The sequence below is a fragment of the Filicampus tigris genome, chromosome 10 (genome assembly GCF_054856515.1).
Source record: "Filicampus tigris isolate MCC_2025a chromosome 10, RoL_Ftig_1.0, whole genome shotgun sequence".
Taxonomy (NCBI): domain Eukaryota; kingdom Metazoa; phylum Chordata; class Actinopteri; order Syngnathiformes; family Syngnathidae; genus Filicampus; species Filicampus tigris.
In genome coordinates this window covers 3,557,501-3,569,959 of record NC_141226.1, presented here as the reverse complement: position 1 = coordinate 3,569,959, position 12,459 = coordinate 3,557,501, and the positions used below count along the sequence as shown (strand labels likewise).

The window sequence follows — 12,459 nt, the reverse complement described above, 5'->3', positions numbered from 1 at the left end:
GGGTTCAGTATCTTGCTCAAGGATACTTCAACATGGTCACAATGGCTGGGGATTGAACCCACAACCTGCCGGTTGGGAAAGGACCACTCTACCACTGAGCCATGCCGCCCCCAGTGTGTAAATTAATTTGACAATAATGATAATTTCATTTGTGGTTTACAGTCTGTGATTATTTATTTACTGGACAAAATATCAGTTCCAATATTTATATTTAAAAAATAAAAACTTATTGATACAAATATTGATCAAAGATACCATAGACACCATAGAGTCGAAACATTTAATATTATAGACCACACTATATAGTTAAATATGCTCATAAATTAACTTTACCAGCTAGAGTATGGCAGCAAATTTTGCATTTTCCTTTTAAGGTCTTGAAATCGTTATTAAATTAATTAATCCCCGATTTAAAAAAAAGTAACTTAAAAGTAACTTAAACTTGAGTAACGCATTAATCTACAAATAGAGTAATATTGTAAAGAAACGTATTACTTTCACATGCAAGTAACTAGTAATATGTCGTACATTACATTTTGGAAGTAACTTGCCCAACTCTGGACACAAATTATTTATACCTTTAATAATATATTGCTGTTTTTGTTTCTTCACTCTAGAATTGGTTTTGCTTATACTAATAGCAGTTTTTCTCATTTTGAATTGAAACCACTCTCATTTCATCAAAGGTGACATTTTCAAATCCATAGTTTCCTTTACCATTTTCTTTGTTTCATTACAAAACTCTTCATCCTCAAGAAGATTGCTGTTAAACTTCCATATAGAGTTAGAAATATGCTGAAATCCACCTAACCGAAAGGATATTAATACTGAGCAATGGTCAGTCAAGGGAGACGCTGACATTTCACATTTATCCATCCATCCATCCATCCATTATCGATACCGCTTCTCCTCACAATAGTCGCGGGGCGTGCTGGAGCCTATCCCGGCTGTCTTTGGGCAGTAGGCGGGGGACACCCTGAATTGGTTGCCAGCCAATCGCAGGGCACACAAAGACAAACAGCCACACTCACAATCACACCTAAGGGCAATTTAGAGAGTCCAATCAATTTACCATGCATGTTTTTGGAATGTGGGAGGAAACCGGAGTACCCGGAGAAAACCCACGCAGGCACGGGGAGAACATGCAAACTCCACACAGGGAGGCCGGGGCTGGGATCGAACCCACGACCTCTGAACTGTGAGGCGGACGTGCTAACCAGTCGACCACCGTGCCGCCCGTATTATAAGTTACTTTCCAGTTTTCCAATAGCCCACTTAAAGATTTATTGTTTGTTTTGAGTCCTTTGGTTGTAACCATACACACATACCAAAATATAGTTAACACTATCAACGTCAATCACCACCATTAACCAATGTCCATTAGTGTCACCTATATGGTTAATTACATTCCCAGAAAATTTGTTGACTAGGATCATAACTCCATCCGAGTGTGGCGTGCATGACTGAAGAATATAGCGTCCCCCCACTGTTGTTTCCAGAAATCAATGTCAGTGTCGACAGAATGAGTTTCTTGTAAAAAAATAAAATTGCTCTTTTGCTCCTTACAAAAAAGAAAAATTGCCTTTCGTTTCACATTGTCTTTTAATCCCCTAGCATTAAACAAAATAAAGGATAACATTCACCAGATTCTAAGTTTAGAACACAAAGAAAATGATGCAGTGCAGGAATGAGTGTCACATATGTCCTCAACATCTTTCTTTTTTTGTGTGTGTTTTTCCCAGCAACAACCCTCAATTTTCTGAACTTGACAAAAAGAACAAAAGTCATAATACCGACGCTGGATGAAAGCAAACCTTAAAAGGATGCTCAATCAGGATCCACACATTGATTGTCGATCAGAGCAAATCCTTCTTTCAAAAAGGCTCGTTTCCCCTGTTTCCTGGCTTCTTGAACCTGTGGCCACAGCTTAATGCGAGCTTCTCGGTCCTCCTTGGAAAAATCTTCTTTGAAACGAAGGTGCATCTCCCTGCACACTCTTGCCTCCCTCGATGCTCTCCATACTTCATCACGGATGGTACGCATCCTGAACTGAATGATGATTGCCCGCGATGTGTTTGATGAAGCCGGGCGTTTTTCTTTCCCAGGCGGTGGACAATATCCACAGTATCACGCAGCCGATCCAAGGATATTGGTAGAACTCGGGTAAGTATTCCGATGACGACTTCACAAATATTTTCTCCGTCTTTTTCACGTAAGCCAGTCAGTCTCAAATTCCATCTCCTCTTGTATCGAGCTTGCTCTTCACAAGCACTTTTCAAATCGCTGTTTTGTTTTTGAAGCTCCTCAACTTTCTTCTGTAAAATGGTAAAATTTGGAAAATTTCTTGCTTGTTTTCTCTTGCAGCCGTTGCGTTTGCTTCAATACGTTTATTTTCAATAGTTCAGTCTGCCCATCCACTTTTACCGTCAGAGCGTGAATAGCATTGAGAATGGTAACACTTATATTCTCCTCTTTTTTAGCGTTGGGACTTTTAATAGGTGTGTGACTCAGATTCATTTCGCTCCTTTTGGAAGTGTTACCATCTACCTCAATGTCTTCACTGTCGCTGTGCCCACAGTCCTCGTTACCAGCAGAAGTGTAGTTGCGGTCGGACATATTTGCATACAGGCCGTCTTCTTAAGTCCCCAAAAATCTTGAATCCGTAGGTATTAATAGTCTGTTTTTAACGTCAAAAGTATCCAAAACAAAAATCTTGGGTTGTCGCAAGGGGAAATGAAAATTCAAGGACTGAACAAAAACATTTTAAGAGAGTATGCAAAAAGCAACCACTCACTCCGCCATCTTGGATCCTCTCTGCCTTAATCTTCTTACAAGTACAAGAGCGAGGGTTGACAATGTAAGTATTTCACAATACCATGTCAAGAATGTGAGGGTTTACTTCGCGTGGGAGTTCATCTTGAGCGAAGAATATAGCCGAATGCATTGTTTACGTTGTTATAATCCGCCCCCGGCCAACATCTTTCCGGTTGGATTTTTCTAACAATGAGAAATAGTGACTACCGCCGCCGATGGTATGGAAGGGTATTACATCTTATGCATGCGCAGAAGGTACTTTAATTGTCAGCGTCGCTGTCTGTCGTTGCGGTGTGTCTTGCCAGCGTGACATGCCGACGGCCGGCCGGACCCCATAGGGGGTAAGCGTCTGTCACTGTTGGTGAACGTCGTTTTGGTGTATCAGGGCCTTAACATGTGACTGTGCTTCACCAATCAAACGTAGCCGTATGGCAGTCTCGTCACGTGATCATATTCAACTTCAGCTGCGGGAAAGTGTTGTTCTCGGATGAAATGGATCGCTGCATCTGCAGCCTGTGAGAGACTTTTCAGTCCTGCTGGACTCCTGTTTACTGCTAAACAATCACAGTTTCACTGCAAGAACCTTGAGAGCCAACTACTGTTAAAGCTTAATAGACATCACTGAGTGAAATGTTTGTTTTGCATGTTTTGCCACATACATACAGACTGAAACACACGCACGCACATACACACACACAGTTTATACGAGTTCATGGGCTTCCTTGTTCTGCCTGCGAAGCCTGTTGAAAAAAAGTACAGGTGCTGAAATTTTGTGCTATTTGAAGAATGACACTCATCAATGTCAATATGAGTTTTAATGACAAAGATGAGGAAGACCTGCATTAAAATAAATCAATAATAAGGACGTGAAAAACAATATAAATCTACCAACATTGACAACTGCAACAGATTAACAGTAAACCTCTTGCATTCAGCAGTAGTGGTCTAGCTAACATCTAACTAAGAGCAAGGTAACATATTAATCACAAAACGTAATTAAAATAATATACAGATATTGTGGGAATAAAGATGACACAGCAATAACATAAGAGTGTCAAATAAACACAGCGGTAGTTGCCATTTTCTCTTTCATCCATTCATTTTGGAGAAATTAGTAAATAAGTAAGTTTACCATTTTTTCGACTTAGAACGCGCTGTCCAATTTGGAAGGTAGCAGCCGAAATGGCACGTTCCAATGCAGCCACACTCGTCTGTGCAGTCAGCCTCGCCGAACCTTTTTGTTCGCTGTTCGATGAGGGCTTTCGTCACTCTCACGCCGCTTCACTCAGGCAGGTCACGGCTGCAAGCAAGCAAGCAAGCAGGGACACCGCACGCGACTGCTTGCGAGGCGACATGAAGACAGAGGCTCATCTTCACCTCCACACGCTGGGCGGACAGTAAGGAGCTAATGTTGTTGTGTTAACACCTTTTGTTTTAACGGCCTGAAGCTAGTTGCTGCTATTAGCCGTCCCAATCCTACCTTTAGCCGGGGAGGGAAGCGGGGGGCTCTAATCTGCCTGCTGCTGCTGCAAGCCGCCGTCTCTCTCCCTCCTGCGATACGAGTCTAGCGTCGCTAAATGTCCGAAATATAACCAGTCAGGGTGCGTGTGCGCATTCATGCTCTTGTCCGCTTCAGCTTGTGAAAATGGAGGAGCAATCGCCACGGTATTTTTGATTTTGTGGAGGTGATCATGATGGGATCACGTTTTATGTCAATAAATCTAAACTATTGTGCAGAACACTTTTATACTTTCACAGGTTGAAGTGGACAAGAGTAGTAATGTGCATTTGCATTTTGGTGGCGATCGGTCACTGCTTTAGACAACAGAACTGACAAAGCGAGCAATATTACCAATATTGCCTTCCTCTCGTGATGTAGACGGCTGAGACCGAAAACATAACATAAGCCACGCCCCTTTTGGGGGCGGGGAAATTTGTCGTAAACCTAATCACAAAAAACACTTTAAATCACTACAGAGTCTTTTGAGGTAGACATTTTAGTACTAATGTCATTTTTACATGCAAACCTATTATATAAGTGCCAATATTAAGCTCACCCAAATGTCCCTTTAATTTACTTCTTTTATTTATACTATTATTATTTTATTGTTTATTAAAGTAGTTGAATTTACTTTGAGATTATTTTAAGCTATTCTTTAATTAAATGTTATGCATTTTATTGATTGGATGGGCCTGAAGATGATTATTTTGTATTTTCGTCTGATTGAATGGTTGTTTTGAAAAAAATTTAAAAAATGAGACGTTGCTTTGAATGAAACGGTAGTTTTTTCACCAAGTACTTTTTTACTTTTACTCAAGTAATTATTTGGATGGCTACTTTTTACTTCTACTTGAGTCATATTATTCTGAAGTAACAGTACTTTTACTTGAATACTTTTTTTGGCTACTCTACCCACCTCTGGGCGTTTCGCTCGTGGAAACAAGCGCTGACGGGCGACGGAGGCTTCGCGGGTCTATTGGATAGGTTGATGCTGTGCGCTGCACTGACATATCAGTAAACCAATAGGCGAATAGCTCAACCCTAACCCTAACCCTAAAACACATTTTGGACCGCTCCCTAATTTGAATAACATTTCCTTCAGCACTGCAGGACCGAAACTGCCCAAATCGAAAATAAATAAATGAAAGTGAAAATACAAAAAAATAACTGAAATAAATCGGTAAACCAATAGGCGAATAGCTCAACCCTAACCCTAACCCTAAGACACATTTTGGACCGCTCCCTAATTTGAATAACATTTCCTTCAGCACTGCAGGACCGAAACTGCCCAAATCGAAAATAAATAAATGAAAGTGAAAATACAAAAAAATAACTGAAATAAATATATTGAAATAAGAACAAAAAATATATAAATACAAATACAAAATAAAAGTCAAAATAAATACACAAAAAATTGCAAAATAAATATGGAAATAAATAAACATAAATACAGTTAAATATCAATTCACTCCTATTTGATTTTATTTCAATTATATTTTTTAGTATTTGGTTTTAATTTCACTTTTATTTCTTTTTTATTTTGGCAGTTTTGGTCCTCTATATTATTGTAAGTCATCACTGTATCATTATCTTCATGTCATCTTCCAAACAGCTTATCCTATACAGGGTCGCGGGGAGTTGCTGGAGCCTATCCCAGCCGTCAATGGGCGAACTGTATCATTATATCGCTGTCAAAAAAATTATACTTCCCACTTATCTATGTATTTGGCAGTCCTGACTAGGAACAACAAATATAAAATTGACGTTATAATTATTAAAGTGTAACGACACAATTTTAATGACATACGGCTTATCATTTTGTTTAAAATTTAATTTGTATTTCGTAATTATAACTATACATACCATATCTACACAGTTTAGTACGGATCAGTTTAGTAAAACAAGACAATACACTTTTTCTCAATAGATTAAAAATAATATAGACAAAATTGAGGTTAGTATGTTGATTTGGCTAATTGTAGCCAGCAGAGTTGTTTGTCAAATATCACCCAGATTTGTTCAATAGTTGTTGTAAAAACGTTGTAAAAAAAAAAAAAAAACCTGGGCGTTGTAGTGTTAAGGGCATGCAAGTCACCCGTGTCTATTAGATTTTTGTTGCTGTTGTTGTTGTTGTTTTTACTTTAATGTAATTGTTACTGTATTTTCCGTACGTCTACGTAATAATAACAAGACAGGAACTATATGCAGACAACAACATGGCGGATTGATTTTGCCGACGTACGACGGACAACTAGCTCGATTGCGGCCGCTGAAAACAAAACCGGGTTCCACTTCCACACAATTTAGCGTAGTCGCTCGGTTTTGTTTGTAAGGCAGAGGCATTTAGTGTTACAGTGAAAATGGGGGTCCCAAAGTTTTATCGGTGGATTTCAGAGCGTTATCCTTGTCTCAGTGAAGTTGTCAAGGAACATCAGGTAAGATAGTGGTGACCGTGGATAGCGTTACAGCTCCGATTTACCGACCGTAGCAGCGTTAGCATAGATAGCACTTAGCTACCGGCTTGATTAAATACGGGCTGTTGAAGTTCTAATGCAGTTGACTAGTTTTAATGACCGATTAAATGTCATCCCTAGTTAGCATCGCTTTTGATTTTCAATTAACTGTCGAGTTACCGTCTCTAATTACTGAACGATGTTCTTTGCCGAATAAGTGTTTAATAATTCAAGCTGTTGTTAAAACAATTATTGTGTAGAGTAAATTGTTTGAGTACAACTTTTTTTGTGTGTAATTAGAAAGTCGGTGACAGACATTTACGTTGATAAAATCAATATTTCTTCTCGTTATTGTTGACAGCTGCGTCCTTCGGATTTGTTAAGTAATGTGGCCATTGTGTCATGCAATACTCAAATATGTACTGTACACTTAGGACAGCCAATGGTGAAATTATAAATTAGATATTTTAAAGCTAAAACAAACGTTCCAGAAATGTTGTCAGTAGTGTTTAGGTGGTTGGGTTAAAACGGTGCAATGTATTGCGGAGCTTGAGTTACTGTTACATCATTTTAGCTGGTGCGGTCATCATGTTTTTTTGGACATAGATCTCTTTCCACTGCCGAGATAAGGCCACAGAAAATCAGGTCCTCGTGAGGGAGACCAGTTCCAAATTGTTCTAGTAACCATTCTGAAAATGCCTGTGAGGTTTGCATAAGATCATCACACATGGTCCTTAACATATGTACACATATGTGTTTGATTACCTGTATATTTGTTAGGCAAGGCAGCTTTATTTACATAGTACATTTCATGCACAAGGCAACTCGGTGTTCTTCACGCAAGCAAAGACACAATGCCTGAAACCATTTACAAACATATTAATTTAAACACAAGCAAAAAAACAAGTAGCATACCTAAATTACCAGAGCTGTGCAGTCTGTCCCTTGGCCCGACCGGTCGGACCCTCCGGCCTGGCCGGATGCCCATTTTTTGTGTGGCGGGGCGGGACTAAGCATGAACAGAAGTGGATTTTAGTCCGGTCCACTAAACGGCCCTCATGCGTTTGACGTGGTCGCGAGGCGGCCAAATTTCATCTCAGCCTACTCAGTGAAAGGTTTCTTTTTAGGCTTCTTTCTACTCCCGCGTCGGCGCGAGCGACAACTGCCGCATTGATTCACGTGACCGACGCATTGTGCTGTTGGCGACAGGTCTGCAACACATACCACGCACCCATCTGGAATTGTTGCTGCTCTGATCGGTCCATTATGTCACATGTTGCGATGACATCCAGTTTCCCACACGGAGAGGAGAGAGAGGATGCAGCACGCAGCTCGTTGCTGCTGCAAAAGCAAACTAGTTTGGCAATAAAATTAAATGCATAGTCTAGTCATCTCGGTCCCTTTATGGTTGTAGCAGGTACGATATCCATTGTTGTCCCTGTCTTTTTGAAGTGAATAATTATACAATACGACAAAACCAACCCCGGGGCTCGCAATGGAAGTAAGCACATGCAGTTGAATAAAGTAAAGTGCTAGTGGCACATTTTGAAGCGTGTCCACAGCGAGTTCGAATAGTAAATTAGCCAGCTAATGATCCTTAAAAAGCTTCTGCCGTTAGCATCTCTCCCGCGGCAGCGTCAATCACGGACACTTTTTTTTTGGGGGGGGCCAGAGGGCGGAACGGGGCGGGGGCTGACAATGTTTATGAATAAGGGCAGGGAGTCGCGGCAGGGAAGGTACCCAGGTCAAGGGTGGAGGGTCGCGGCCGGACCGGCAAAAAAGGGTCAAGTGAACAGCTCTGTAAAATACTGTTATGTTTATTGTATATACTGTATTCTTAAGAAGTGAAACTCAAACGGCCATGTAATGGCCGTTTGAATTTCGCTTCTTACCATACAAAATCATAATTTTTTGTTTGTTTTATTTTGTTTTTTCAGATCCCAGAATTTGACAATCTCTATCTGGACATGAATGGGATCATCCATCAGTGTTCTCACCCAAATGATGAAGACGTTCACTTCCGCATCTCTGAAGAGAAGATTTTTGCAGACATTTTCCATTACTTGGAGGTGCTTTTCAGAATCATCAAGCCACGTAAAGTCTTCTTCATGGCAGTTGATGGTGTGGCGCCAAGGGCAAAGATGAACCAGCAGAGAGGGCGGAGATTCCGGTGGGTTCAGGGTTCACAGTGGATATAAAAAGTTTACACACGCCGGTTCAAGTGCCAGGTTTTTGTGATAGAAAAAATGTGACCAATATAAATCATTTGAAAACTTTTTGAGATCATTGATGTAACCTATAACCTGTAAAACTCAAATGATTAATCAATTAATTGAAAAAAAGACTGACAGGTTAATTCATTATTGAAAGAATTGCTAATCAGCAACTGTAAAATTAAATAACTTGTTTAGGGTGGTGGTATTTTGAAAGGAGTTTTGCAGAAAAGGCCAAAGAATAATAAAAACACGAGCAGAGTCAAAACCGGAAAGGCACAAAAAAACACTTGGGAGTTGCATTTGTGGGTTTGAAGCCTTGCTTAAGGTCACCAAGGCAGTGCTTGGAAAGGAAGCCTTCCTTTGTTTCCATATTTTTGGACAGTTCTTGAATGAGCCACTGGATGTTTTCAGTCAGCAGGGTGCGATATTTTTTTTTGTCATATGAATAATTTGCTCCACTTTTAAGAGCATCAATTAGTTTTTGAGACAGCATGAAGTGTATCTGTGCCATGTGTGTTTGTGTATGAAGGTCTGCCAAAGAAGCAGAAGAGAAAATAAAAAAAGCTCTGGATAAAGGAGAGGTGTTACCCACAGAAGCTAGGTTCGACTCAAACTGCATCACCCCAGGTAGGTCCTTTTTTTTTTTTGACACCCCCTTTTTCATATACTTCTGACCTAACTATATTGCAATCAGTTTTATTTTTTTGCTTTTACCCGTCATACTTTTTCTACAATACGTGTTTGATATTTCATTTGATTACCATTATTCATTTGCATATCAATCTATTGTAATTTGTATTATACTGTGCATTTAGAAGGTAGTGATAGCCCTTTACTTAGTCCACATTTTGTTACAGCCTTCTACCAAAATGAATTAAATTCTTTGTTTTCCCCGTAACCAATTCTACCTAAAATCTGGTGAAGCAATTAGTGTGTAGTATTTATTTGTTTTGCTGCACACAAATACAATAAGATGCCAACACAAGTGAAATAAGCCCCAAGTGTGTATGGTTTTAAATCCAGATTAAAAACTATGCTATTTTTCTCATGCTTATGATTGTACTCCTGTAAAGCTTTTTTAAAGTTTTTTAAATGTTTTCTTGCTCTGACGTTCTTTAATTTTAGTAAACTCTTTTATTTCTGTACTTTAAAAAAATGTCTTTAGTCGTTTTTAAATGATTTTAAATGTCCTACATCAAATCACGTAAAGATGCCTTGCCTTTTTTTTTTTTTAAATTAAAAAAAAAGCCAAATATACCCCTTTTTTAATATCGGGTGATAATAGAAAAGACAATAGTCACAACATATTTTGAAAGCATGAGTACCGGTAAATTTAACATACCAGTACTTGTTCATCTCCTTCCAGGCACTGAGTTCATGGTGAGACTCCAAGAGCAGCTGAAGTATTTTGTCCACAACAAACTCTCTACTGACAAACTTTGGCAGAATGTCAAAATCTACTTGTCGGGTCATGAGGTGTGTGTGTGTATTTGCCAACGTTAACACTTTGGAGTTGAGAAACATCTTGCCAAGATTGATTTAGTGACCAAGTTGGAGACTTCCCATCTATTCTATAGACCCCTGGCGAGGGTGAGCATAAGATCATGGAATTCATACGTTCAGAGACCGCGAAGCCACTTCATGACCCCAACACCCGGCACTGCTTATATGGCCTGGATGCCGATCTGGTATGTTTTGTGTACATGTGAATTTGATGTGGATGTGCGTCAGGTCTCTCGGTTATTCTCATGTTGTTTTGACCCATTAATAGATCATGTTGGGTTTGACCAGCCATGAGCCAAATTTCTCCCTGCTCAGAGAAGAAGTTCGCTTTGGAGGAAAGAAATCTCAGAAAAGGTTTGAATTGTTGTTCTTGATAAAGCTAACATTTTTAGTATTGAACGATCAAGGTCTTAAACTTAATTAAATTCTAAATATGGATGTACGTTTTTTTCAAAGCTGTTTTTTTTTTTTTTTTGCAGTGTGATTAGCTGACTGACTGAGCATTGCTTATTTGATTGACAAATTAAAGAAAATGTTTGCCTGACAGGGGTGTAACAAAAATAGGTATGAACCGGAAAATCTTTTTATTTATTTATTATTTTTTTAATTTAAAACACGCAAGAGCATTGAATCAAATTGTTCCACTTTCAAATATATCGAGTTACGTATCAAATTGTCTTTTATTCGAGTGATATATTTTAGGAAAACAAAGGCACATTTATGGTACTGATAAGTTCATTCTAATGTATGTAACATGACAACAAAAAAGTAGGGCTGTCAAAATTAAACCATTAACTATGGGGATTGATTTAAATTTCATAACGCACAAAAAAAAAAAATGAACTCAGTTAACTCTGTTTAATTTACTTCCTGTAGCAGCTGACCTCTCATGGATTTTTACGTACCAGTAGTTTTACTTTAAAAAGTGGCTTGATGGCTCATTGGAGAAATCCAAAATAATTTGCACACTTTGCACAGCCAAATTCAAATACCATATTATTTGTACGTCTTTGGTGTATCGTTCAACTGTTGTATTTTACAGGAAAAGAATCTTATTCAAAGATCAAAGAAAGCTATTAGAACACTCTTTGTATTGAAATATCCTTTTATTTTTTTTCCATATTCATTCCAAGATTTGACTCAAGTAAATATCTGTTCCAAGCTTTGTAAAAAATGAAAAATGCGATTAATCGTGATCAATTATGGAAAATGTTGCGATTAATTAGTTTAAAAAAATGTAATCGCTTGATGGCACTACAAAAAAGTCATTGCACCATACCCTATCGAAGTGATTGGTATCTTAGTGTCAAAGAAAGAGGACAAAAATATGCATATAAGTGAGTTTTATGTGAGCAAATTCAACAAATGACTCTTAAGTTTTTAGAACCTATAAGATGTCTTGAAACACTGCTGTGCATAATAATTTGGAATAGTGCATTTTAACAAGAACTATGTTTTTATTTTGGGGGAAAAAAAAGGTTGGAAAAGGTTCTGAGGAAGGGTTCCATTGTAACCGCGCGACCCTGAGAAATTGTAATGGAAACGCGGAAACAGGCTATTTCGTGGTAGAACCGGTACAATGCTCATGGGGTTTTACGTAGTAGGGTGGCGACAACTCAGACCAGGGGCCCGAGTGCATCACTGGGCACCGTTTTAGCCATGCCCAAAAATCTGTATGACTGAGGTGAAAAACGAGTTTAAACGCTGTCTCACCAATTCGCTACCACATTGTTCTCAGTCTTTTCACATGTTTTCAGCACTCATCTTCAAACACATTTCATGGATTTAGAAACAAACAATGAAAATAACTTGATAAGGTCATTAAGGTGCTTGAAAACTGCTTGCTGAATAAATCCAATGTCTCATCCCTTCCAGGATAACTGCTCCAGAGGAGACAACGTTCCATTTGCTTCACTTGTCTCTGATGAGGGAATACATTAACTATGAGTTCTCTGAGGTTAAAGTAAGAGAT

General features: G+C 38.8%; 1 protein-coding gene across 2 annotated transcripts in view; it reads left to right on the top strand.

The window, feature by feature from the left end:
- The first annotated feature begins 4,095 nt into the window (after positions 1-4,095).
- xrn1 (5'-3' exoribonuclease 1) overlaps positions 4,096-12,459 on the top strand; it is a 40,938-nt gene continuing 32,574 nt past the window's right edge. Inside the window, exons 1-7 of one of the 2 annotated variants that reach the window (XM_086043107.1) lie at positions 4,096-4,211; positions 8,706-8,938; positions 9,514-9,611; positions 10,351-10,460; positions 10,562-10,672; positions 10,756-10,841; positions 12,363-12,450. In XM_086043107.1, coding sequence (XP_085899233.1) covers positions 8,736-8,938; positions 9,514-9,611; positions 10,351-10,460; positions 10,562-10,672; positions 10,756-10,841; positions 12,363-12,450 — 696 coding nt within the window. In that variant the 5' untranslated portion in view covers positions 4,096-4,211; positions 8,706-8,735. Of the gene's footprint in view, positions 4,212-6,544; positions 6,751-8,705; positions 8,939-9,513; positions 9,612-10,350; positions 10,461-10,561; positions 10,673-10,755; positions 10,842-12,362; positions 12,451-12,459 lie in introns of those variants that run through there. The other variant, XM_086043106.1, reaches the window with a different exon arrangement.